The 23,301-nt window shown below is 45.6% G+C and overlaps 1 protein-coding gene across 1 annotated transcript in view; it reads left to right on the top strand.

Annotated features, from left to right (window-relative positions):
* ATP6V0A4 (ATPase H+ transporting V0 subunit a4) overlaps positions 1–23,301 on the top strand; it is a 63,668-nt gene that overhangs the window by 23,015 nt on the left and 17,352 nt on the right. Inside the window, exons 11-16 of the mRNA XM_055284171.2 lie at positions 560–699; positions 2,907–3,064; positions 8,832–8,925; positions 14,223–14,341; positions 15,361–15,577; positions 19,587–19,688. Of these exons, the coding sequence (XP_055140146.1) occupies positions 560–699; positions 2,907–3,064; positions 8,832–8,925; positions 14,223–14,341; positions 15,361–15,577; positions 19,587–19,688 (830 nt within the window). The remainder of the gene's footprint in view (positions 1–559; positions 700–2,906; positions 3,065–8,831; positions 8,926–14,222; positions 14,342–15,360; positions 15,578–19,586; positions 19,689–23,301) is intronic.

Genomic DNA, 23,301 nt, shown 5'->3' with positions numbered 1-23,301 from the left:
GACGAGTCATTTAGCTTCTCTAAGCCTCAGCACATCTGTAAAGTGAGGAATAAGAATGCCTACTCATAGGCTGGGCACAGTGGCTCATGCCCATAATCCCAACACTTTGGGAGGCCGAGGTGGGAGGATTGCTTGAAACCAGAAGTTCGAGACCAGCCTGGGCAATATAGCGAGACCTCATCTCTATAGAAAATTTTAAAAATTAGTTAGGCATGGTGGCACACATCTGTAGTACCAGCTACTCAAGAGGCTGAGGTGGGAGGATCACTTGAGCCCAGGAGGTGGAGGTTGCAGTGAGCCATGATTGTGCCACTGCACTCCAGCCTGGGTAACAGAGCGAGACCCTCTTTCAAAAAACATTGAACAAAAGAATGCCTAGAAACAGATGCACTCATTTATGTGGCAGCTAAGCATGTGTCAGGGTAGGGATGGCGAGAAGAGACATCCAGAAAGACTTGAGGAAACCCACATGCCAATCGTGGAGCTGTGGCAGGGAATCTGAGGTGGGGGCCCCGAGGCTGTGCTGAGGCCTCAGGCGTTGTGTGTCTCCCCTCCACAGCCCCCTACACCATCATCACTTTCCCCTTCCTGTTCGCTGTGATGTTTGGAGACTGTGGTCACGGAACCGTGATGCTCCTGGCCGCGCTTTGGATGATTCTGAATGAGAGACGCTTGCTCTCCCAGAAGACAGACAATGAGGTGAGTGTCCATTGACCGTCTTGCCCCCATTCATTTTCAGAATATGAAAATCTGTATGTGGTTTTCACCATAGAAATAACACGTTTTTATGAAAAATAAGGGAGAGAAGGAAAGTAAAAAAGAGCCAAAATTAACCTAAAACTTCTGGCCAAAGGTAATTCCTTTGGGTGGTTTGGTGCCATTCCTTTCAACATTTTTGGGTTTTTGTTCATGACTTGATAAGGCATCGATTTTTCTTTTTCATTATATATATTTTTCTAACTTTAATTTTTTTCCCTGATTATGAAAGCAATACATAATCATTGTAAAAATTAGAAAAATGCAACCATCTAATGACCTAGAGAAAAATCACCATGAATGCTTTTGGATATCTTTCCACTTTGTTTGTGCTTATCCACCAATTTTTCAAAAATTGGCATCAAGTAATCATACTATTTGTAGTGTTTCTACTTAAAATATCATGAGTATTTGTTCATGGCAGAAGCAGCCTGGGACCCGTGTTCTTCTGAACACTGAGAAACCCTGAACATCGTTTCCCCACTCTTAAGTTTCTCCACCTTCGCAGAGTGCTGTGAAGGCTGAGACAACTCAAGAGGGTGCATTGGTTCCAAGTTTATCGGCTGGCCAGGTGCAGTGGTTCACACCTGTAATCCCACCACTTTGGGAGGCCGTGGTGGGTGGGTCATTTGAGATCAGGGGTTCGAGGCCAACGTGGCCAACATGGTGAAACCCCGTCTCTACTAAAAATACAAAAATTAGCCAGGCATGGTGGTGGGCACCTGCAGTCCCAGCTACTCGGGATGCTGAGGCTGGATAATTGCTTGAACCCGGGAGGTGGAAGTTGCAGTGAGCCGAGATCACACCACTTTACTCTAGCCTGGGTGACAGAGAGGGACTCCATCTTAAAAAAAAAAAAAAAAAAAGGATATCTGCAATGTTTTATTACAGGTTGAATTAATTACAGCTAGGTCAGTGATGTCAAGGTTACTAGGCAGAATCAACCTGTGACCAACATAGTTTTCCACGCCAAGCTTAAAGATGTAATTTTGTGTGGTAAACATTTTGAGTATCAGAGTTACACATCAGCACTTCTTGGAATGATTGATACACATTATTCAGTATTATGAGAAAGCACTTTATTCTTCTTAGCAGACATAGTCAGACAGGGACTCAACTTTACAATGACAAGACGCAAAATGAGTATATCTTTGACTTGTCATAAATGTAGTGGCCATGGGAGGCCAGTTCTGTGCTTATTTCCTGGAAGCACCTGAGACAACAGCCACCTGCTTTCAAGCCCCTTCCTAAGCAGATGAGGCCTTGCTTGCACTTCAGTTTATTTTCTAATGCAGGTGCAATGGAAGAATCTGAGGCATGCATATGTATATATAATATTATATATTATATATTATGCATATATATATTATATAATATATATTACATATTATGCATATATATATTATATAATATATATTATATATATAATATTTTATATATATATATATATTTTTTTTTTTTTTGAGACAGAGTCTTGCTCTGTCACCCAGGCTGGAGTGCAGTGGGGCAATCTCAGCTCACTGCAACCTCTGCCTCCTGGGTTCAAGTGATTCTCCTGCCTCAGCCTCCTGAGTAACTGGGGCTAACGTGCATACCACATCTGGCTAATTTTTAATACAGATGGGGTCTCACTACGTTGGTCAGGCTGGTCTTGAACTCCTGACCTCAGGTGATCTGCCCACCTTGGCCTCCCAAAGTGTTGGGATTACAGGTGTGAGCCACCACACCTGGCCTTTTTTTTTTTTTTTTTTTTTGAGACAGAGTCTTGCGCTGTCATCCTGGCTGGAGTGCAGTGGTGCAATCTTGGCTCACTGCAGCCTCCACCTCCCGGGTTCAAGTGATTCTCCTGCCTCAGCCTCCCAAGTAGCTGGGATTACAGGCATGCATCACCACGCTTGGCTAATTTTTGCCTATATGGTTTTCGTTTCACGATAACAAATACCAGCCTAGGACTTTTTGGTGCACCTATATGTTCCTAAAACCTTGATGCGTGTGCTCTTCCTGTCTGGATGATTGATGTCTGCCGTGGTCATGTGGCCCCCACAAGGGTGCCTGCACCAGTGATGCTGGAGATATCCTGTAGAACACTTCCCTCCGGGGTCTTCTTCAGAGCCCACTGACAATCATCCTCTCTGTCTCTCTGAGGCCAGATTTGGAACACCTTCTTCCACGGGCGCTATCTGATCCTACTTATGGGCATCTTCTCCATCTACACGGGTTTGATCTACAATGACTGCTTCTCCAAGTCCTTGAACATCTTTGGCTCTTCTTGGAGTGTCCAACCCATGTTCAGAAACGGCACCTGGAAGTGAGTTGACAGACAGAGATGTTGCAGTCGCTGGCCATCCAGGTGGCCTCAGTGACTGTTTTCATGGCTGGAGGAGTCTACACCTAGCTCTACTCAGAGCTGCACTTGAAAATTCAAAACAAATAGGCCAGGCACGGTGGCTCATGCCTGTAATCCCAGTGCTCTAGGAGGCTGAGGCGGGTGGATCACCTGAGGTCAGGAGTTCCAGACCAGCCTGGCTGACGTGGTGAAACTTGGTCTCCACTAAAAATACAAAAATTAGCCAGGTGTGGTGGCAGGTGCCTGGAATCTCACCTACTGGGGAGGCTGAGGCAGGAGAATTGCTTGAGCCTGGGAGGCGGAGGTTGCAGTGAGCCGAGATTGCGCCACTGCACTCCAGCCTGGGTGACAGAGTGAGACTCCATCTCCAAAAAAAAAGAAAAAGAAAAAATAATTAGCCAAGTGTGTTGGCACACGTTTAATCCTAGCTACTTGGGAGGCTGAGGCAGGAGGATGGCTTGGGCCAAGGAGGTCAAGGCTGCATGAGCTACAATCACACCATTGTACTCCAGCCTGGGCAACACAGCAAGATGCTGTCTTAAAGGCAAATGAGAGGCTGGGCATGGTGGCTCACGACTGTAATCTCAACACTTCGGGAGGCTGAGGCGGGAGGATCACTTGAGGTCAGGAGTTCGAGACCAGCCTGGCCAACATGGTGAAACCCCGTCTCTACTAAAAATACAAAAATTAGCTGGGCATGGTGGCACATGCCTGTAATCCCAGCTACTCGGGAGGCCAAGGCACGAGAATTGCTTGAATCCAGGAGGTGGAGGTTGCAGCAAGCCGAGATCACACCATTGCACTCCAGCCTGGGCAACAGAGCAAGACTCCATCTGAAAAAAAAAAAGCAAATGAGGAAAGGGTTGGTTTTGCAATGCTGTCTCCCTGTATTTGTCCTGTGGCTGACAGAGTTGGGGGCAGGGGACACCTGGTAAGGATATGTGGGGACTGTAGAATAGAGAGACCTGGAAGCTCTCTAAATCCCCACAGTCCACCCTTCCCCTATGCATTCCACATTGATTTTATGCAGTTAATCAGACAAGCAGTCTTCAGAATGGAAACACAACCTTTTAGGAATGGAGACTTTTACGGGGAGAAAGATTTTAGAGTTTGAGAGGTAGGTCAATTTAATGAACTGGGGGAGAACAGGGGACTCTGGAGGACAGGGGACTGTGAAGTCAACAAATAGAAATCGCAACAGCCTCGTGATTTTGGGGGTGATCTTAGGCTACGTGCATCACGTACCTGAGATTCCCAAAGTAGCTTGAGGGCTAATTTGTAAAACCTACATATCAATGGTGACATTTCCTAACATCTGTCTCTGCCCAGCTCCTTTGGGTCAGCTTAAGATTTCCCTGTCTCATTGTGGAACTTCCCTTTGAACAAATGAGAAAAGAGGACCAAAGTGAAGGCTGAGATAGGTAAACATGTTCTCAATCTCTTTTCCCATTCTTCCTCTCCCAAGGAAGGGACTTCACGGGTCTTACTGGCTCACCAAACTCTGTGGTGAACATCATAAATGGGGGACAGAATGAACAATCAATTTCATCCAAGAGTTTTTCAGTTAGAAAAGATTCAATCCTGGGTTTCTTTTTTTTTTTTTTTGAGATGGAGTCTTGCTCTGTCACCCAGGCTGGAGTACAGTGGCGCAATCTCAGCTCACTGCAACCTCCACCTCCCAGGTTCAAGCAATTCTCCTGTCTCAGCCTCCTGAGTAGCTGGGACTGCAGGCACACGCCACCACGCACAGCTAATTTTTGTATTTTTAGTAGAAGTGGGGTTTCACCATGTTGGCCAGGATGGTCTCGATCTCCTGACCTCGTGATCCACCTGCCTCGGCCTCCCAAAGTGCTAGGATTACAGGAGTGAGCCACATGCCTGGCCCAATCCTGGGTTTCTTTTGACAAAGCTTTCCTGAGGGCATTCAAGGGGCTTGATGTTGGCACAGAGAGGCTCCAGGAGACTGTAGAAATCTTTACTGGGGGGCAAGGAGACTCTAATGCAGTTCCTTCTTGTTTCTCTGCTAGGCCTAAGTTCCCTGAAGCAGAGATGGGATTCCCCACCTTAAATATAGAAAAATAAAAATATAGAAAAATGAAGGATAAAACGTTTTCCAGAATGACATACAGACAGCTATATCTGTGATTTTTTTTTTCTTTGCTTTGCAATTAGTATTCTAAAGAGATGCCCAAAAGAGCAAAACTTTCATAAATTTAAAAACAAATTAGGTTGAGCACGGTGGCTCACACCTGTGATCCCAGAACTTTGGGAGGCCAAAGTGGGAGGATTGCTTGAGCCCAGGAGTTCAAGACCAGCCTGGGCAATATAGGGAGACCCTGTCTCTACATAAAATGAAAAAAAAAAAAATTAGCTGGGCAGTGGCACGTGCCTGTGGTTCCAGCTACTTGGGAGACAGAGACAGGAAGATCATTTGAGCCTGGGAGGTTGAGGCTGCAATGAGCCGTGATGGCACTGTTGCACCCCAGCCTTGGCAATAGAGCAAGACCCCGTCTCAAACGAACAAACAAACACATTCATTCATACACTTAGTTCTGCTCTTTAGATTTAAACTCATAAGTATCGAGATGAGTTTTATTTTTTATTTATTTTTTATTTTGAGGTGGAGTCTCGTTCTGTGGCCCAAGCTGGAGTGCAATGGTGCGATTTTGGCTCACTGCAACTTCTGCCTCCCGGGTTCTAGCGATTCTCCTGCCTCAGCCTCCCAAGTAGCTGGGATTACAGGCGTGCACCACCATGCCCAATGAATTTTTATATTTTTAGTAGAGACGAGGTTTCACCATGTTGGCCAGGCTGGTCTTGAGCTCCTGACCTCAGGTGATCCACCTGCCTCAGCCTCCCAAAGTGATGGGATTATAGGCATGAGCCACCGTGCCCGGCTGAGATGAGTTTTGAAACTTGTTCAATCTGCATAATTTCACCAGACTACCAACATGAAATTCCATTTCCCATGGAGTATGATTGTGAAAGGCCCGAGTTAGCTGTCTTGTTACCACTCTGCAGACATGGGTATGAATGCTGTTCTCTTATGCACCTGCAAATGTCTTCTTCCCCAATTCAAGACTCTTTGGTCTTGAATTGGAGCAATGCTCAGCCATATGTGAAGGGTCAGGAGTATAAGGCAGACCCTCATTATCACTGTGGCAGAAGAAAACGACAGCTGAAGTACACAGTGAGCTGATTCTGGTCGCCAGCTGTGACCTGGGTCTTGGACCTGCTTCCTTTTTTTTTTTTGAGAGAGTTTCGCTCTGTCACCCAGGCTGGAGTGCATTGGCACAATCTCAGCTCACTGCAAGCTCCGCCTCCCGAGTTCATGCCATTCTCCTGCCTCAGCCTCCTGAGTAGCTGGGACCACAGGTGCCCGCCACCACGCCTGGCTAATTTTTTTGTATTTTTAGTAGAGACGGGGTTTCGCCATGTTAGGCAGGATGGTCTCGATCTCCTGACCTCGTGATCCGCCCGCCTTGGCCTCCCAAAGTGCTGGGATTACAGGCGTGAGCCACCGTGCCCAGCCAGGACCTGCTTCCTTGATGGTTGAAAGACCACTGAAAACATTCCTGTAGTCACTGGAGTTGGGTGTATTGACTCAACAAGGGAAATGGTGCATCATTGGGAAAACCATCTCTATTAAGAGGGTATTAGAAAGGGCTTAGGGGATTTAGCCTTTGTTAGGATATGGGGATGTTGGGTCATTTTTGTGGTTTGGACCATGTCCTTCTTTTTGCCTGTATCGAGGTATGATTGTGGAATGATCTCGTTTTTTCTCGCTCTGTCGTAGTCACCAGGTGGCCTTGCCTGATTTTGCTGTTCTGTGAAGCTGTTTATGCTCAGCAGGAGACACGATGGCTTAGCTATGGGTGCCAGGCCAGTTCCTTCCTGTCAGGGGTGACTTTTCCCTTTATGAACACACAAACACTTCTCTGCTATGGAAATCCAGCCATTTGCACTGAGTCATGCCATTAGGATGGGGGTCACGTCTGGGCGAGTGAGTCATGGTCAGCTGCTGCCACTGCATATTGAGGGCCAGGACAGTAGGCCAGGCTTCTCGATTCCCTCAGCTGCTACCTAAGGCCCCCAGCACCTCACTGCAGAAGGGAGGGAGTGTATTTCTGGGCAGTCTGTCAAGATTGTCTGCTGTCTGTTCTTCATCATTTCATTATTTTAAAATTTAATTTAATTTTGTTTATTTTATTTTTTGTAGATGGAGTCTTGCTCTGTTGCCCAGGCTGGAGTGCAGAGGTGCAATCTTGGCTCACTGCAACCTCTGCCTCCTGGTTTCAAGTAATTCTCCTGCCACAGCCTCCCGAGTAGATGGGACTACAGGCGTGTGCCACTGTGCCCAGCTAATTTTTGTATTTTTAGTAGAGACAGGGTTTTGCCATGTTGGCCAGGCTGGTCTTGAACTCCTGATCTCGAGTGATTCACTCACCTCAGCATCCCAAAGTGCTGGGATTATAAGCGTGAGCCACCACGCCAGGCCTGTTCCTCATCATTGCAAATGCTCATTCCTTGGGCCCTTCCACAGATGCAGGTTCTTAAAAAAAATTAACTCAACATTCTCATCCCCTTAAGGCTTGCAGAAACAGAGAGTAAGAAATTTCTGGGCCGGGCATTGTGGCTCACACCAAATCCCAGCATGTTGGGAGGCCAAGGCAGGCGGATCACTTGAGGTCAGGAGTTCAAGACCAGCCTGACCAACATGGTGAAACCCCATCTCTACTAAAAATACAAAAATTAGTCGGGCATGGTGCTGCATGCCTGTAATCCCAGCTACTCAGGAGGCTGAGGCAGGAGAATTGCTTGAACCTGGGGGGCGGGGGTGGCGGAGGTTGCAGTAAGCCAAGATCGTGCCATTGCACTCCAGCCTGGGCAACAAGAATGAAACGCCATCTCAAAAAAAAAAAAAAAAAAAAAAAAATTTCTTCCCATTGACATCCATTCTTCTGGGTGAAAAGGGGACACAGATTTAAAGACATACAATGGGCTACATGGTTTTAGAGTTAAGTCTCATAGCAGTTGAGGTGTATATGTAAAAAACAATCCATCCTTCAGAAGCAGCCCCAGTGTTCCCTCGGGAGACTTCCCAAGCGTATCCCTGGGCTGGAGTTTCTTTCCTGTGTGCTCCCAGCATCCCTGCCTTCTACCTCATTTCTGATGTGGTACAAATCCTGATTTCCCTTCCTTTCCTTCCCTTTCCCTTTCCCTTTCCCCTTCTGTCCCCTCTCCCCCTTCTTCCGTTTTTTTTCCTATCAACAGAGTCTCACTCTGTTGCCCAGGCTGGAGTGCAGTGGTACAATCATGGCTTACTGCAGCCTTGACCTCCCAGGCTCAAGGCAGTCCTCCTGCCTCAGCCTCCCAAGTAGCTGGAACTAAAGGCATGTGCCACCACAACCAGCTGGTCTCAAACTCCTAGGCTTAAGGGATCCTCCCACCTCAGGCTCCCAAAGTGCTGGGATTATGAACGTAAGCCACTGTTCCTGGCCCTGATTTTCTTTACTATAGCACATCAGGCTGAGATCTCTTTGGAAACTCAGATTGTAGCCTCAGAGTTTAGGACAATACTTGATGTGTAGTAGATATTGAATCAACCAAAGTGATGAATTGCACCAGTAGTTGGGCTTTGATGGGCAAGTTCATGACTGGTGGTACTATAGTATTTTTTCTGCCCCGGTTGATCATTGTTTGTTTTTCTCCCTTTCTCCCTCTAAAGTACTCATGTAATGGAGGAAAATCCATATCTGCAGCTGGACCCAGCCATACCAGGAGTGTATTTTGGAAATCCATACCCATTTGGGATTGATCCGGTAATAATGTCTTCTTGGGTTAAATATTTATTATGTGAACTGTCTTGTGGAGGAGAGGAAAAGGCCAAAAAAGCCTGTCAAATCAACAAACTTGTGTTGAGATAAAATAACTTCTGCTGACGTTTTGGTGACACACAGAGCCAGAGTCAAGTAAATGTTCTATCTACACCTTCTACCCAGCCCCATTTTCCATACAGTTCCCCAAGCATCTACCTCTTTCTCCATCAGTCATATCCCTGGTGGTTAATGATTGCTTCTTTAAAAGGCACTTGGTTTCCTGGGGAGTATGCATATTCCATAAGCTATTTAGCATCCTAATCAAGTTTAAGTTCCCTGCTTTGTATTTTCTTGCAATGGGAAACATTTCCCTTTTTTCTAAAAAAGTGTGGATTTGCTTTTATGTTTGCTTTGTTTTACTGCATAGAATTGATGCTTTTTAAAAAAGGTATTTGCTTCATTTTATTTGTTTGTTATATCTATCTCAGTCAGCTAGATTTGAGCTAAGCAAAACGATACTTCCTCGCAGCCTGTAGATATAAAGGGGTTTTGAGGAGATATAACACATGCCCGTTCATGTAAAGCCGTTTATTTCTATTGGCCCAGTGCATGCTGCCACCAGGTGGCGGCCTTGTGCTCCAAATGAGCATGAGTAGTCTAAAACCGAACCTGGCAAATGCTGTCCGTGTTTCTTCTAAGCTCTTTCTTTATGGGAGAGAACCTGAGACCTCAGTTTTCGTCGCTGACAACTAGGAGTAAATAGTACTAGCCATAAAATTGATTCTCCAGTCTCTCCCATCTCACAGGTCACCTCCTCTTAAGTTTTCCTGGGTCATCCCGCTATCGCCCGCCTCCCTGCCCTTATAAAAACATACCTTTTGCCCAGGATTTGTTTATACTTGCCACACAGGGACACTTGCATTCTAAGTTTTATCAAAAGTGGCAAAGTCCTTGAAGGCTGGTTTGTAAGTTGCAAAGTGCTAAAAACTAATTTGAATTTTTGTGGCCTGCAAGACGTTGTCCTTGGTCAAAGGAATTTCATGTTTAGTAAGCAGGTGGAGAAGGAATCTAGATGGGGATGATCTTAGGGTCTGGTTGATCTTCCTTTGTTTGGAATCTCATTGCTCTGATGGTCTTGTCTCTCCCCGCCACAGCCTACAGTTAATTCATCAGCAAATCCTGCCTGTCCATTTCTGCTCCTGAGACAGGGTGGAGCTACAGTATTTCACATTGCAGAACTGAGTGATCCTGAGTTTCTACTCTGATGCAATTTTGTCATCTGCCCACAAGTTGGAAAAGAAAGAAAATATGTCAGGGTGAAAGAGAATGTGGGATATTGAAAATAATGAAATCTGTTCCCAGTAACATTTAGAATTTTGAAAATTTCTGGTCTTTTTATCCTAAAATAATACATATATATGATTTAAAAAAATCTATACCACACAAAATATTATATAAAGAAAAGCAGGAGTTGGCCAGGTGTGGTGGCTCATGCCTGTAATCCCAGCACTTTGGGAGGTTGAGGCGGGTGGATCACTTGAGGTCAGGAGTTCGAGACCAGCCTGGCCAACATGATGAAACCTTGTCTCCACTGAAAATACAGAAATTAGCTGGGCATGGTGGCACACGCCAGTAGTCCCAGCTACTTGGGAGGCTGAGGCAGGGGAATTGCTTTAACCTGGGAGGTGGAGGTTGCAGTGAGCTGAGATCATGCCACTGCACTCCAGCCTAGGCAATCAGAGTGAGAGCCCATCTCAAAAAAAAAAAAAAAAGTAAAAATACCAAAATTAGCCGGGCATGGTGGCATATGCCTGTGATCCCAGCTACTCAGGAGGCTGAGGCAGGAAAAGTACTTGAATCTGGGAAGCAGAGGTTGCAGTAAGCTGAGATCACACCACTGCACTCTAGCTTGGGTGATACAGAGAGACTCTTCTCAAAAAAAAAGAAAAGCAGGAGTTGCTTTTCCTGCCTCTCCAGTTCCTGCAGTCCTGTTCCTCAGAGATAACCACTTTAACAGAACATGTCTCTATTAGTACATTTTCATGCTGGTGATAAAGACATCCCTGGGACTGGGTAATTTATAAAGAAAAAGATCGTGCGTGGAGGCCACACAATCATGGTGGAAGGTGAAAGGCACATCTTACATGGCGGCAGGCAAGAGAGAGAATGAGAGCCAAGTGAAAGGGGCTTCCCCTTATAAAACCATCAGATCTCATGAGACTTATGCACTCCCACGAGAACAGTATGGAAGAAACCACCCCCATGATTCAATGATCTCTCACCAGCTTCCTCCCACAGCACGTGGGAATTATGGGAGTACAATTCAAGATGAAATTTGGGTGGGACACAACCAAACCATATCAATGTCTGTGCCTGTGTTAGTTTGTATCATATATACATATATATAAATAAGGGCTTACTTTTTACATAACACAAATTTCTACAGTGCATTTACTGACTGCGTTTGACATCTGTTTGTGAATCAAATCACAAAATATTTGGTCTTCATCACAGCCTGGGCTCGTAACGCAGGAATCAGACTGCCTGTGTTTAAATCTTTGCTTTTCTATTTACTTGCTCTGTGAGTTTGAGCACATTAACATCTCTATGTCTGTTTCTTCGCCTATAAAATGCATGTAATAACAGCCCTAGGCCAGGCGCGATGGCTCACACCTGTAATCCCAGCACTTTGGGAGGCCAAGGCATGTGGATCATTTGAGGTCAGGAGTTTGACACCAGCCTGGCCAACATGGTGAAACCCCATCTCTACTAAAAATACAAAATTAGCTGGGCATAGTGGTGGGTGCCTATAATCCCAGCTACTTGGGAGGCTGAGGCAGGAGAACTGCTTGAACCCGGGACACAGAGGTTGCAGTGAGCTGAGATTGCACCATTGCACTCCAGCCTGAGCAAGAGAGCGAGTCTCTGTCTCAAAAAAATAAATAAATAAATAAAAATAAACACCAGCCCTAACTCCTAGGGTTGCTCAGCAAATGAAATTATGTTTACATGTAAAATCGCCAGAACAGAGTCTGATGCACAAGCGTGGTAAATGCTCCTTGAATATTAGTTCCTCTTATGTTATTTCTTCCTAGGTATGTAAGTAACTTAATCTTCCTGAGGTTATGATAAATCACCTTATCTGTAAAATGAGAATAACTATATCTCATAGAGTTTTCAGTAGAACTAAATGAGATAGACACATCTAAATTGCTTAGTATGTGCTTGGTACTTAACTATTAACATTTTAAAATTTTCTTTTTATTTATTAATTTATTTAGAGACAGGGTCTTGCTCTCTTGCCCAGGCTGTAATGTAGTGGCATGATCATGGCTCACTGCAGCCTCGACCTCCTCGGCTCAATCTCCCTGCTTCAGCCTTCCAGGCAGCTGGGACTACAGGCATGCGCCATGCCATGCTGGGCTAATTTTTGTTTGTTTGTTTGTTTTGAGATGGAGTTTCACTTTTGTTGCCGAGGCTGGAGTGCAATGGTGTGATCTTGGCTCGCCGCAACCTCCACCTCCTGGGTTCAAGTGATTCTTCTGCCTCAGCCTCCCGACTAGCTGGGATTACAGGCATGAGCCACCATGCCATGCTAATTTTTTTAAAAAGTTTTTGTAGAGACGGGGTATCACTTTGTTACCAGGCTGGTCTTAAACTCCTGACCTCAAGGGATCTTGCCATCTTAGCCTCCCAAAGTGGTAGGATTACAAGCGTGAGCCACTGCACCTGGCCAACATTTTTAATGTGTCAGATTTGGCTGGGTCTAAAGTGTACTAGCAGACCTGCCCTCACTGCATTGAGTGTGCCTGTGGGAACTGTCCAACCAGGCGGGCAAGGGGAATGCCGAGGGCTGGGGCAGGCCTGGTGCCACTTAGATGCCAAGGCCCATATGAGGGTAGAGGAGGCATCTCTGGGGTCTGGGTACCTGTTATTGGAGTCCCTTCTCCCCACTTCCCAGCAGCTGCCTCCTCAGTGGGTGCCCCTCTTGCCTGGCTCAGGACATTGCAAAGGAAGGATCAGTGCAAATTAGCACCTGACTGTGTGAGCACGTGTGTGTGTGTGATGGAGGGAGCGAGATGATTGTGTTTGAGGTTGTGTCTGGTTGGATGTTGGCCCCTTAACAGAAGCAAAGAAGTTTGGAGGAGGAAGTCATTTAGCAGAAAAGGTGAGAAAGCCATTGTGCCCTTGTCACCTTTGACATGTCCCAGAGCAAACCTGAAAACAATTTGGGATGTACCTCAAGTACAGGTGGGGACAGGGGAAGGAGCAAGGACTTGGAATCCTTTCCACAGAGTGGGAGTGGAGACCATGGGGCTGCCGAGATTTAAATGGGGAAGACGAATATTAGTGACTCTGGTCCTTAGCCCAGCGTGAGACCCTAACTAACCCCTCCACCCACCTGCCCCTACACGACCACCCAGTGTGCTTTCTCCTCATGTCAGTATCATCGATATCGTTTGGGGCAGGACGGGTACACATGATCCCCACCTGGCAGTGCTGTTTAAAACAGGGGCCATGTAGAAGGCGGGGACTGTACCTTACTCATCGTGCTTTCAAAGATTGGCTACAGGAAAGGCTTCTTGAGAAGGGCCTGGGGAAATGCTTTGTAATGCGAAGCACTACAGACTTTCAGAGTAAGAGGTGGTGTTATTAAAAAGGATTGGATACATTCACGGGCCAATGAGCTATAGGCCATGATTAAGGAAACAGGCAAATTTGAGATCTTGCCATAATGGCTCAGATTAGCTTTCCTCTTTTTTTTTTTTTTTTTTTTTGAGACAGAGTCTTGCTCTTTTGCCCAGGCTGGAGTACAATGGCGCGATCTCGGCTCACTGCAACCTCCACCTTCCAGATTCAAGCGATTCTCCTGCCTCAGCCTCCTGAGTAGTTGGGATTACAGGCACCCACCACCATGCCCAGCTGATTTTTGTATTTTGGTGTAGAGACAGGGTTTCACCTTGTTGACCAAGCTGGTCTCGAACTCCTGACCTCAAGTAATCCACCTGCCTCGGCCTCCCCGATTATCTTTTCACGTAGGATTTTTCTCCCCTGTTTTCTTCCAGCAATTTGATAATAGCACTAATGATCCTGTTACTTTTGTCATTAAAGTTGCATTTATAAAGGGTTTCATCCTTTTTTCCTTTTTGGACTCTAAAATGTATGCATTGAGCTGGACTGAAATATGAAAGTGCAGGTCCCAGAGTGGTTTGCTCAGGGAAAGTTGTGCTGTAGCCCTCAACTCCAGTAGAACTTCTAAGACTCTCTCATTTGGTTTTTTTGTCCCATTTCCTATCCAGATTTGGAACTTGGCTTCAAACAAACTCACATTTCTGAACTCGTATAAAATGAAGATGTCAGTGATCCTGGGAATTGTCCAGATGGTTTTCGGTGTCATCCTCAGCCTTTTCAATCACATGTAAGTTTCCTGATGCGCTCTCTGCCTGCTCTCTCTGATCACACCGATAATGAATGGTGACAGAGCCACTGGTTTGGGACCTGCATCTCTCTGTGCAAGTTTTCTTCCTATGAGGGGTACTTCCTTGGGCATCTGGGCTTAAGCCAAGACAAGCTGGTTGGCTGGAAATGGCAGCACCTCCGTTTCTCCTGAGCAGAGTCTCTCCAAGATAATTGCTCCTCTGGCCCGAGAAATATTTGAGGGTTCAAAAAAAGACTGGAGGCCAGGTGCGGTGTCTCACACCTGTAATCCCAGCACTTTGGAAGGCTGATGGGTGGATCACCTGAGGTCAGGAGTTCAAGACCAGCCTGGCCAACATGGTGAAACCCCGTCTCTACTAAAAATACAAAAATTAGCCAGGCATAGTGGCGGGCACCTGTAATCCCAGCTATTTAGGAGGCTGGAGCAGGAGAATCCCTTGGACCTGGAGGCAGAGGTTGCAGTGAGCCGAGACTGCATCACTGCACTCCAGCCTGGGTGACAGAGTAAGACTCCACCTCAAAAAAAAAGAAACCATTCTTAACTTCCAGGCTGTACAGAATCAGATGATAGTCTCCACTGGCCTGTGGGCCACACTTTGCAGGCCCCTATCTTAGAGCATTCTTAGGAAAAAACGTCCAAGTCCCCATTATATATCTTCTTGCCTTTAAATGTGCAACTGTGAGCTAGGTCTGCATGTGAAGCTGTGGTCAGATCACCACCCTCTCTGTGTGGGCATGACCTTTGCTTTAGATGTTACTTCTAGACCGTGGTTCTCTCTGACTCTTGTGCAAAAGCACTTTCCAGTATTTCCTTTTAATTTTCTTTTCTATGCATCCATACAGGATTGCTGTTTGCCGGGGGGTGTGGGGCGCCGTTATTTGCCAGTAGTGCAAAAAAAAAGATAGAACATTTTGTGCTTTTGTGCTTTGAGAGAATAATTAAGTCCTAATGTTCCCTTGATGTTCTGTCTTGTGTATGTGTGTGTTTTCCACCCCCAGATACTTCAGAAGAACTCTCAACATCATTCTGCAATTTATCCCTGAGATGATTTTTATCCTGTGTCTGTTTGGATACCTGGTTTTCATGATCATTTTCAAATGGTGCTGCTTTGACGTCCATGTGTCTCAGCATGCCCCCAGCATCCTCATCCACTTCATCAACATGTTTCTGTTTAACTACAGTGACTCTTCCAATGCACCCCTCTACAAACATCAGGTATTTCTGTTTTTTTTTTTTATTCTTCTTTTATTTACTTGATTATGTCAAATTCCTCTCCTACTCTTTTTTTTTTTTTTTTTTTTTTTCTGAGAAGGAGTCTTGCTCTGTCACCCAGGCTGGAGTGCAGTGGTGCGATCTTGACTCACTGCAACCTCCACCTCCTGGGTTAAAACGATTTTCCTGCCTCAGCCTCCTGAGTAGCTGGGACTACAGGTGCATGCCACCACGTCTGGCTAATTTTTGTATTTTCAGTAGAGACAGGGTTTCACCACGTTGGCCAGGCTGCTCTCAAACTCCTGACCTCAAGTGATCCACCTGCCTTGGCCTCGCAAAATGCTGGGATTACAGGTGTGAGCCACCGCACCCGGCCTCTCTCCTACTCTTGAGTGTTGCAAAGAGTAGTTATTTGTAAAACTGAGCCATCTTGGCATCCAGTGGAGGGCATTAAATCCTTTACATTTCAAAAGGGTCTTATTAAATGAAGGTGCGAGCACTGAGGGCTATGGTGTGGCTCCAACCATTCTTGTTGGGGTAATGCATGAGAGGGATAATTGCAGAGGGATTGAAGATTGTCTTGTACATTGGCTATGAAGAAAGAAAAAAATAACCCTTCAAATTGATAGGCTTGCAACTGTAGAATGTTCTATATGGCACCTTAATACTTAATAATCTTTTATTCAAAGAGTGAACTCTAGCTAAATTAACAAGAATAATAATTGAAATAGAATCAAGAAGAGAAAGCGCTGTATTCACATGGATAGACAGTTTCTGGAAAACCACGAATCAAACTCATGCTCTTCTGTGAGCTTCCGAAGCTGGCGGGAGCTGCTGTTTTTCATTTGTTGCTCCTCTTCCAGAGACAGTTCATCCCAACCATTGCACTTTATTGCCACTCTGATTTCTTCCATTTCTTTTAGCCTCATTATCAACTTACTATTTTATTTGTTTATTATTATTTTTTATTTTTGGAGATGGAGTCCCACTCTGTCACCCAGGCTGGAGTGCAGTGGCACAACCTTGGCTCACTGAGACCTCCGCCTCCTGGGTTCAAGCGATTCTCCTGCCTCAGCCTCCCAAGTAGCTGGGATTACAGGCACCTGCCACCAGGCCTGGCTAATTTTTGCATTTTTAGTAGAGATGGGGTTTCACCATGTTGGTCAGGCTGGTCTTGAACCCCTGACCACAAGTAATCCATCCACCTCAGCCTCCCAAAGTGCTGGGATTACAGGTGTGAGCCACCACGCCTGGCCAATATTTTATTTTTAAAAGGTATACAAATCCTATTGGAGCTGGATATAAAAATAACTCAGTGAGTAATTCTTTGATAACACAAATAACAGTAGCTTTTTCCCCCTTGGCCTCTCCCAGTGATTAACCTGATCATATTATCTGAGGCTAGATTTTCACTAAAAAAGACCCATTTCTATAGGTCCTGATTCCTCTGGATGAAGCCCTGTGACTAGTTCCATAAGGCCAGCTGCCCTTCAGTGCAGAGGTTGTCTGTTGGTGATTGCGCCCATCAGATGTTGTAGTTAATGTCATGCTTCTACAGTCATGCCCCTTCTTATGAGTTCCATTCCTAGTTGTGTTCTCTTTCCCTACCCAAGCATCAATAAGAAAAAGAAAAGCCTGGGCATAGTGGCTCACACCTGTAATCCCAGCACTTTGGGAGGCGAAGGCAGGCAGATCACCTGAGGTCAGGAGTTCAAGACCAGTCTGCCCAACATGGTGAAACACCATCTCTACTAAAAATACAAAAAATTAGCTGGGCATGGTGGTGGGTGCCTATAATCCCAGCGACTCAGGAGACTGAGGCAGGAGAATTGCTTGAACCTGGTAGGCAGAGGTTGCAGTGAGCCAAGATCGCACCACTGCCTTCCAGCCTGGGCAACAAGAGTGAAACTCTGTCTCAAAAAAAAGAAGAAGAAGAAGCAGAAGGAGAAGGAGAAGGAGAAGAAGAAAAAATGTCTTGTAATCGGGTTTTCATAAGGAATGAGTGTAGATAAGTATCAGAAACAGGTGCATTACCGTTGGGCACCATTTTGTTATCATAGATGGTAACCATGAGCCATCCCCAGAATGTTGACATGAACTGAATGTATTTTGAAGGTTCATTTACTCAGTGCTGGATCTAAACAAACATTTATTTGGATTTCCCAAATAACTCTTCTGTTTTAAGGCAGAGAACTCAGATTGACCAAAATAGTTCGTGTGCTAACTGCTTTCATTAAGACTGAAGTCCTCACTTAGTCTGGAATAAGCACTGAGCATTGCACAGTGAGTGCGTGGCTTATCCAACTTTTTTCCATTCAAAAGCATTATCTGGAGTTGGTTGGTTTTCCCACACCCTAGTGTGAAGATTAATTGTCTTGATACAGTTTGAAATTTTCATAACCTCATTTTGGGGTTATGCAGCTGGAAGAGGCAATACAAGTTAATAAAGTCCCTTCCCAACATTGTCCTGGCTGTCTTTGAATATCAAAGGATAGCTACACACACACACACACACACACACACACACACACACATCCTGTTGCTTTGTATGTCATCGGGGGAAAATCCTGTTGCGTAAAAATGGACAAAGGGCCATGAGACAGCATTGTATGCAGATACTAGGATGGATAAGTTCAGCCTGGGTTCACATAGTCTCCCTTCCTCTTTTGGACATTTAAAAGTAGAGTGAGGCCAGGCGCGGTGGCTCATGCCTGTAACCCCAGCACTTTGGAAGGCCGAGGCGGGTGGATCACGAGGTCAGGAGATCAAGACTATCCTGGTTAACACGGTGAAACCCTGTCTCTACTAAAAATACAAAAAATTAGCCGGGTGTGGTGGCACGTGCCGGTTGTCCCAGCTACTTGGGAGTCTGAGGCAGGCAAATCGCTTGAACCCAGGAGGCAGAGGTTGCAGTGAGCCGAGGTGGCGCCACTGCACTCCAGCCTAGGCAACAGAGCGAGAGTCCATCTCAAAAAAAAAAAAAAGTGGAGTGAGGATGGAAGATGGAACAGATAAAGTGTTCCCTCTATTATCAGGGTGAATCTTGTTACAATTGGGATAATAAATTGTCTCCTGGCATTTACTGCAACCTTGGTCAGAATGCTTGGAGAAACATGAAGGCTCAAGAAATGTTTTTCTATTTCCTTTGAGCACCGTGGTCTCAATCCTTCTCAGCAGCCCTGACTGAGCCTTCTGAGGCTGGCTGGTTCTTTTGAGCATAGCAGCTATGAGTCACTCCTCTAAACTGGTCACTGGGGTGTGTATAAGAAAGGAGGCAGGGGCGTGAGGATGTGAAAGGTGATCTGGAGCAGGAATATAACAGGGACTCCTCCAGGGTTTCAGCAGAGGCCTGAAGACCGCAGCTGCCTCACTCCAAAGGGAAGGCGAGAGAGACCGAGAGTGAGTTGAAAGTGGGTAACCCAGAGCCTGTTGAGTGACTCGCCCACACTGAAGGGATGAAAGTCAGGTAGTGATGGTGAGGAACTTCTTTTTTCTTTTTTAAGAGACAGGAGCAAGAGAGCTCAGATAATTATCTAGGACTCAAAATATAAAATTACCGGTTGAATAATGTCTGTGACTTAAAGTGACCCAAGGACTTTTGAGTACCACCGAGTGACTGGTAAAGTCATGAGGCCTGCCATAGTTTTCATCCAGACCCAGGTGAAAACGACCCCCATGGGACAGAGTTGAAGACAAGGGGTGCCTTTATAATGTTTCATGCATACTTCTTGTTTAAAAGATTGGTTACATATGGTACAAGGGGCTACTCAGAATAAGGAATACATAGAGTTTCCAGTGTCTACCCTATGTCGAACATTTGGAAACACTGGACAGATATTTCTCTATCTGCAAGGGGAATATTCCAGATGTGAAGGTGAATGGATTCATTGAAATGCTTTAGATCTCTCAAAATAAAGTGCTAGTGAAGTGGCCTATAGTGGTGATTTTCATCACTCAAAGTGTGCTGTTCTGTCAGTGAAAATGACGAGATCTCGCCATTTTGGTCTTGCAGCAAGAAGTCCAAAGTTTCTTTGTGGTTATGGCTTTGATCTCTGTGCCCTGGATGCTTCTGATTAAGCCATTTATTCTTAGAGCCAGTCATCGGAAATCCCAGGTAAGGGCTGTTTGTTTCAGTTCACCCTACTTTGCATAGGAATCTGGGTTTCTGGAAAGATAAATCGTGGGTTTAGAGAGAACTGTCTGGGGCTGCCAGGGCCGGAAGAATGGTGTTGAGGAACTGACCCGCTCTGAGTATGTTTCGTTCTATGGAGCTAGACTTTTCCACTGGGCTGTCTTATTTCCAGCAAGACGCTCTATTAAGGGCAAACACGTTTAAACCTTATGTCTTAGCCGGGCGCGGTGGCCCACACCTGTAATCCTAGCACTTTGGGAGGCCGAGGCGGGTGGATCACCTGAGGTCGGGAGTTTGAGACCACCCTGGCTAACATGGTGAAACCCCATCTCTACTAAAAACACCAAAATTAGCCAGGCATGATGGTGGGTACCTATAATCCCAACTACTTGGGAGGCTGAGGCAGGAGAATCACTTGAACCCAGGGTGGTGGGGGAGATTGCAGTGAGCCGAGATCACACTACTTCACTCTAGCCTGGGCGAAAGGGCGAAACACCGTCTCAAAAAAATAAATAAATAAAATAAACCTTATGTCTGGCAGACTTTGTTCAGGGTGTATGTGTGCTGAGTCTCGTGGTAGTTAATGATTTAGAAGGGTCTGAATGTGGTTGTTTTATTAGTTATAGATAATATTTTATTATAATTTTACTTTTAAAACAAATATTAAAAGCTTTTTTTCATTAATATTCTAAAGTTGTGAGACTTTATTATGTTACAGATTGTGTCAGGGAATTAGAAGAGTAAACAAATTCAATTATGTCAGTTTTTGTTTGTTTGTGATTTTTCCCCTATTGCCAAATACCAGGTTCAGCCCACATTCTCTTTTTGTCTAAACTGCCCCTGAACCTCAGATGTACTCAGGGGGTGAAGCAGAGTTTAATATCAGCCTGAACCAAATAGGATTTAGGAAGATTAACCTTCCAGAGGACATCAGCATCTAACACTGACACACAAACGATTTGAGATCGTCGTTCTCTGCTTTCCTCTATTAGTGCAAAAGATTAAGTGGAATGTGCTGAGACCGTGTATGTTTTAAATGGTTGTAGATGTGTTCAGATTAAATTCTATTTTTCTAAAATCTTTGTTGGATATTGACCTGGACAGGCAGCAGAGTCAGGGACCTAGACATGACGAGACTGGAGTTCAGGAAGTTTGTCCCTATGTGACACTCTGTTTCTCTGTCACCTGCCTCTCCTCCCACTGTCTCCTTATGCCAGTCTGAACTCGTTCCAAAGCTTAGCTGAAACGTAATCTATATGAGGTATTCATAAAGAGGAAGACAAAGCAAGGAAGACCTGGTTATTCTTTGGTTAACTGGTGGGAGAGCAAGGTGGTTGAGGGTTGTTGAGGTGGGTGCTTGTCCAGACAGGTGACCAGGTATTTCAAAGAGGGTGGCAAATACCTGTTTGGAGAAGTAGATGCAAGTTTTTTTTGTTTTGTTTTTTCTAGAGACAAGGTCTCTCTCTGTCTCTGAGGCCAGAGTGCAGTGGCTATTCACCAGCACAATCATAGCTCACTGCAGCCTCCGACTCCTGGGCTCAAGCCATCCTCCTACCTCAGCCTCCCAAGTAACAGGCATGCCCCCCTGCCTGGCTCAGCTTTTTTTTTTTTTTTTTTTTTTTTTTTGAGATGGTATCTCATTATGCTGCCCAGGCTGCTCTCAAACTCATGGCCTCAAGTGATTGTAATTTTTTTTTTTCTAGGAACTAAATCTGTCCATAAGCCAAGAGCCAGGTTACTGCAGGCTCTCCTGAGTTCCAGGACTGTAAAATAATAGCTTGTCTTGCTCTTTGTACCACATAAGCTCTTTAAACAGTTGCTGATCTCAAAGTGGTAGATTTCTCCTTTGTGCCACCAGATGACTTAAACAGAGGGAAGGAGGGAGAGAGGGTTTTCCTAGTCTGCCTTCATGGATGATAGCTCTGAAACTGACTGGTAACGGGAGCTCCTGAAGACGGCGTGGAGGCCTGTTCCCTTTGTCCTTGGGATGCACGGCTGTCGGTTGTTTCCTCAGGCGGCTGCTTAGGGTCCTTTTTGTGTTGGAAACATTACCACCTCCATTCAAGAGATGGTCCTATAGTGGCATTATTTGCCCCTTCTCCACCTCTCCTTCATGAAATCCTACAGACCTAATACATAAACAATTTGTTCTGACGGACTTCAGGTGATATGAACAGGGGTCCTGTCTATTAGCCTCTCCTACAACCTGGGTCCCTGCAGAATGTGGCCTGGGAACCCCTCCACTAGAGGACCGCCTGTGGCATAGCCTTGGTGACATGCCCCATGGGCAGCCAGTGAGTACACATCTCCTTCTGAGAGCCCTTGTAGCCAGCCACCAGGCCCCCCACGTTCTGTTTCCCCTTCCGACTTGCTGCTATGAACCCAGGTTCCCCCATACACCCACTTCAGGTCACAGTGAAATAACTGTGTGTTTCTATTTAAAATCTTCGGCCGGGCACAGTGGCTCACGCCTGTAATCCCAGCACTTTGGGAGGCCGAGGCGGACGGATCACAAGGTCAGGAGATCGAGACCATCCTGGCTAACACGGTGAAACCCCGTCTCTACTAAAAATACAAAAAATTAGCCGGGCATGGTAGCAGGCGCCTGTAGTCCCAGCTACTCGGGAGGCTGAGGCAGGAGAATGGCGTGAGCCCGGGAGATGGAGCTTGCAGCAAGCCGAGATTGCGCCACGGCACTCCAGCCCGAGCGACAGAACGAGACTGTCTCAAAAAAAAAAAAAAAAAAAAAAATCTTCATCTCAACATGTGCGTTTTTTATGGTAAATGTTATTGAAACATGTAACATACAGACAAATGCATGAATAACGAGGCACCAACCCATGAAGTATCACAGCATGAACGCGTTCATGTCACCAGCACTCAAATCGAGAAACTGGTCATCCTTAGAACCTGAGAGTCCTGACCGGGCACAGTGGCTCATGCCTGTAATCCCAGCACTCTGGGATGCTGAGGCAGGTGGATTGCCTGAGGTCAGGAGTTCAAGACCAGCCTGGCCAACATGGTGAAACCCCGTCTCTACTAAAAATACAAAAATTAGCCGGTGTGGTGGTGGGTGCCTTATAATCCCAGCTACTCAGAAGGCTGAAGCAGGAGAATTGCTTGAACCTGAGAGGTGGAGATGGCAGTGAGCTGAGATCGCCGCCATTGCACTCCAGCTTGGGCGACAAGAGTGAGACTCCGTCTCAAAAAAAAAAAAAAGTTTTTTGTGCCTTCTTCCTGTCACTCTTACCCCAAGAGCAAACATTGTGTGCTGACCTCCAGGACTGTTAGTTCATTTTGCCTCTTCTTGAACTGCATTTAAATGAAATCATCCAGAATGTCTTCTTTGGGATCTGTCTTCTCTCATCCAACATTGCAGTGTTAGTAATTACAAATGGTGATACTATAAGCATCCTTGTATATATCTTTTGGCACATGAATTTTTATTTATTTTATGTATGTATTTTTAAATAGGGTCTTGCTCTGTTGCCCAGATTGGAGTGTAGTGGTGGGATCATAGCTGACTCACCTCCTGGGCTCAAGCAATCCTCCCACCTCAGCCTCCTGAGTAGCTGGGACTGCAGGCCTGCACCAC

Source organism: Symphalangus syndactylus, chromosome 6 (assembly GCF_028878055.3).
Source record: "Symphalangus syndactylus isolate Jambi chromosome 6, NHGRI_mSymSyn1-v2.1_pri, whole genome shotgun sequence".
In the NCBI taxonomy this organism is placed as follows: Eukaryota; Metazoa; Chordata; class Mammalia; order Primates; family Hylobatidae; genus Symphalangus; species Symphalangus syndactylus.
Note: the sequence above shows the minus strand (reverse complement) of the source record. Positions and strands in the feature narration are given on the sequence as shown.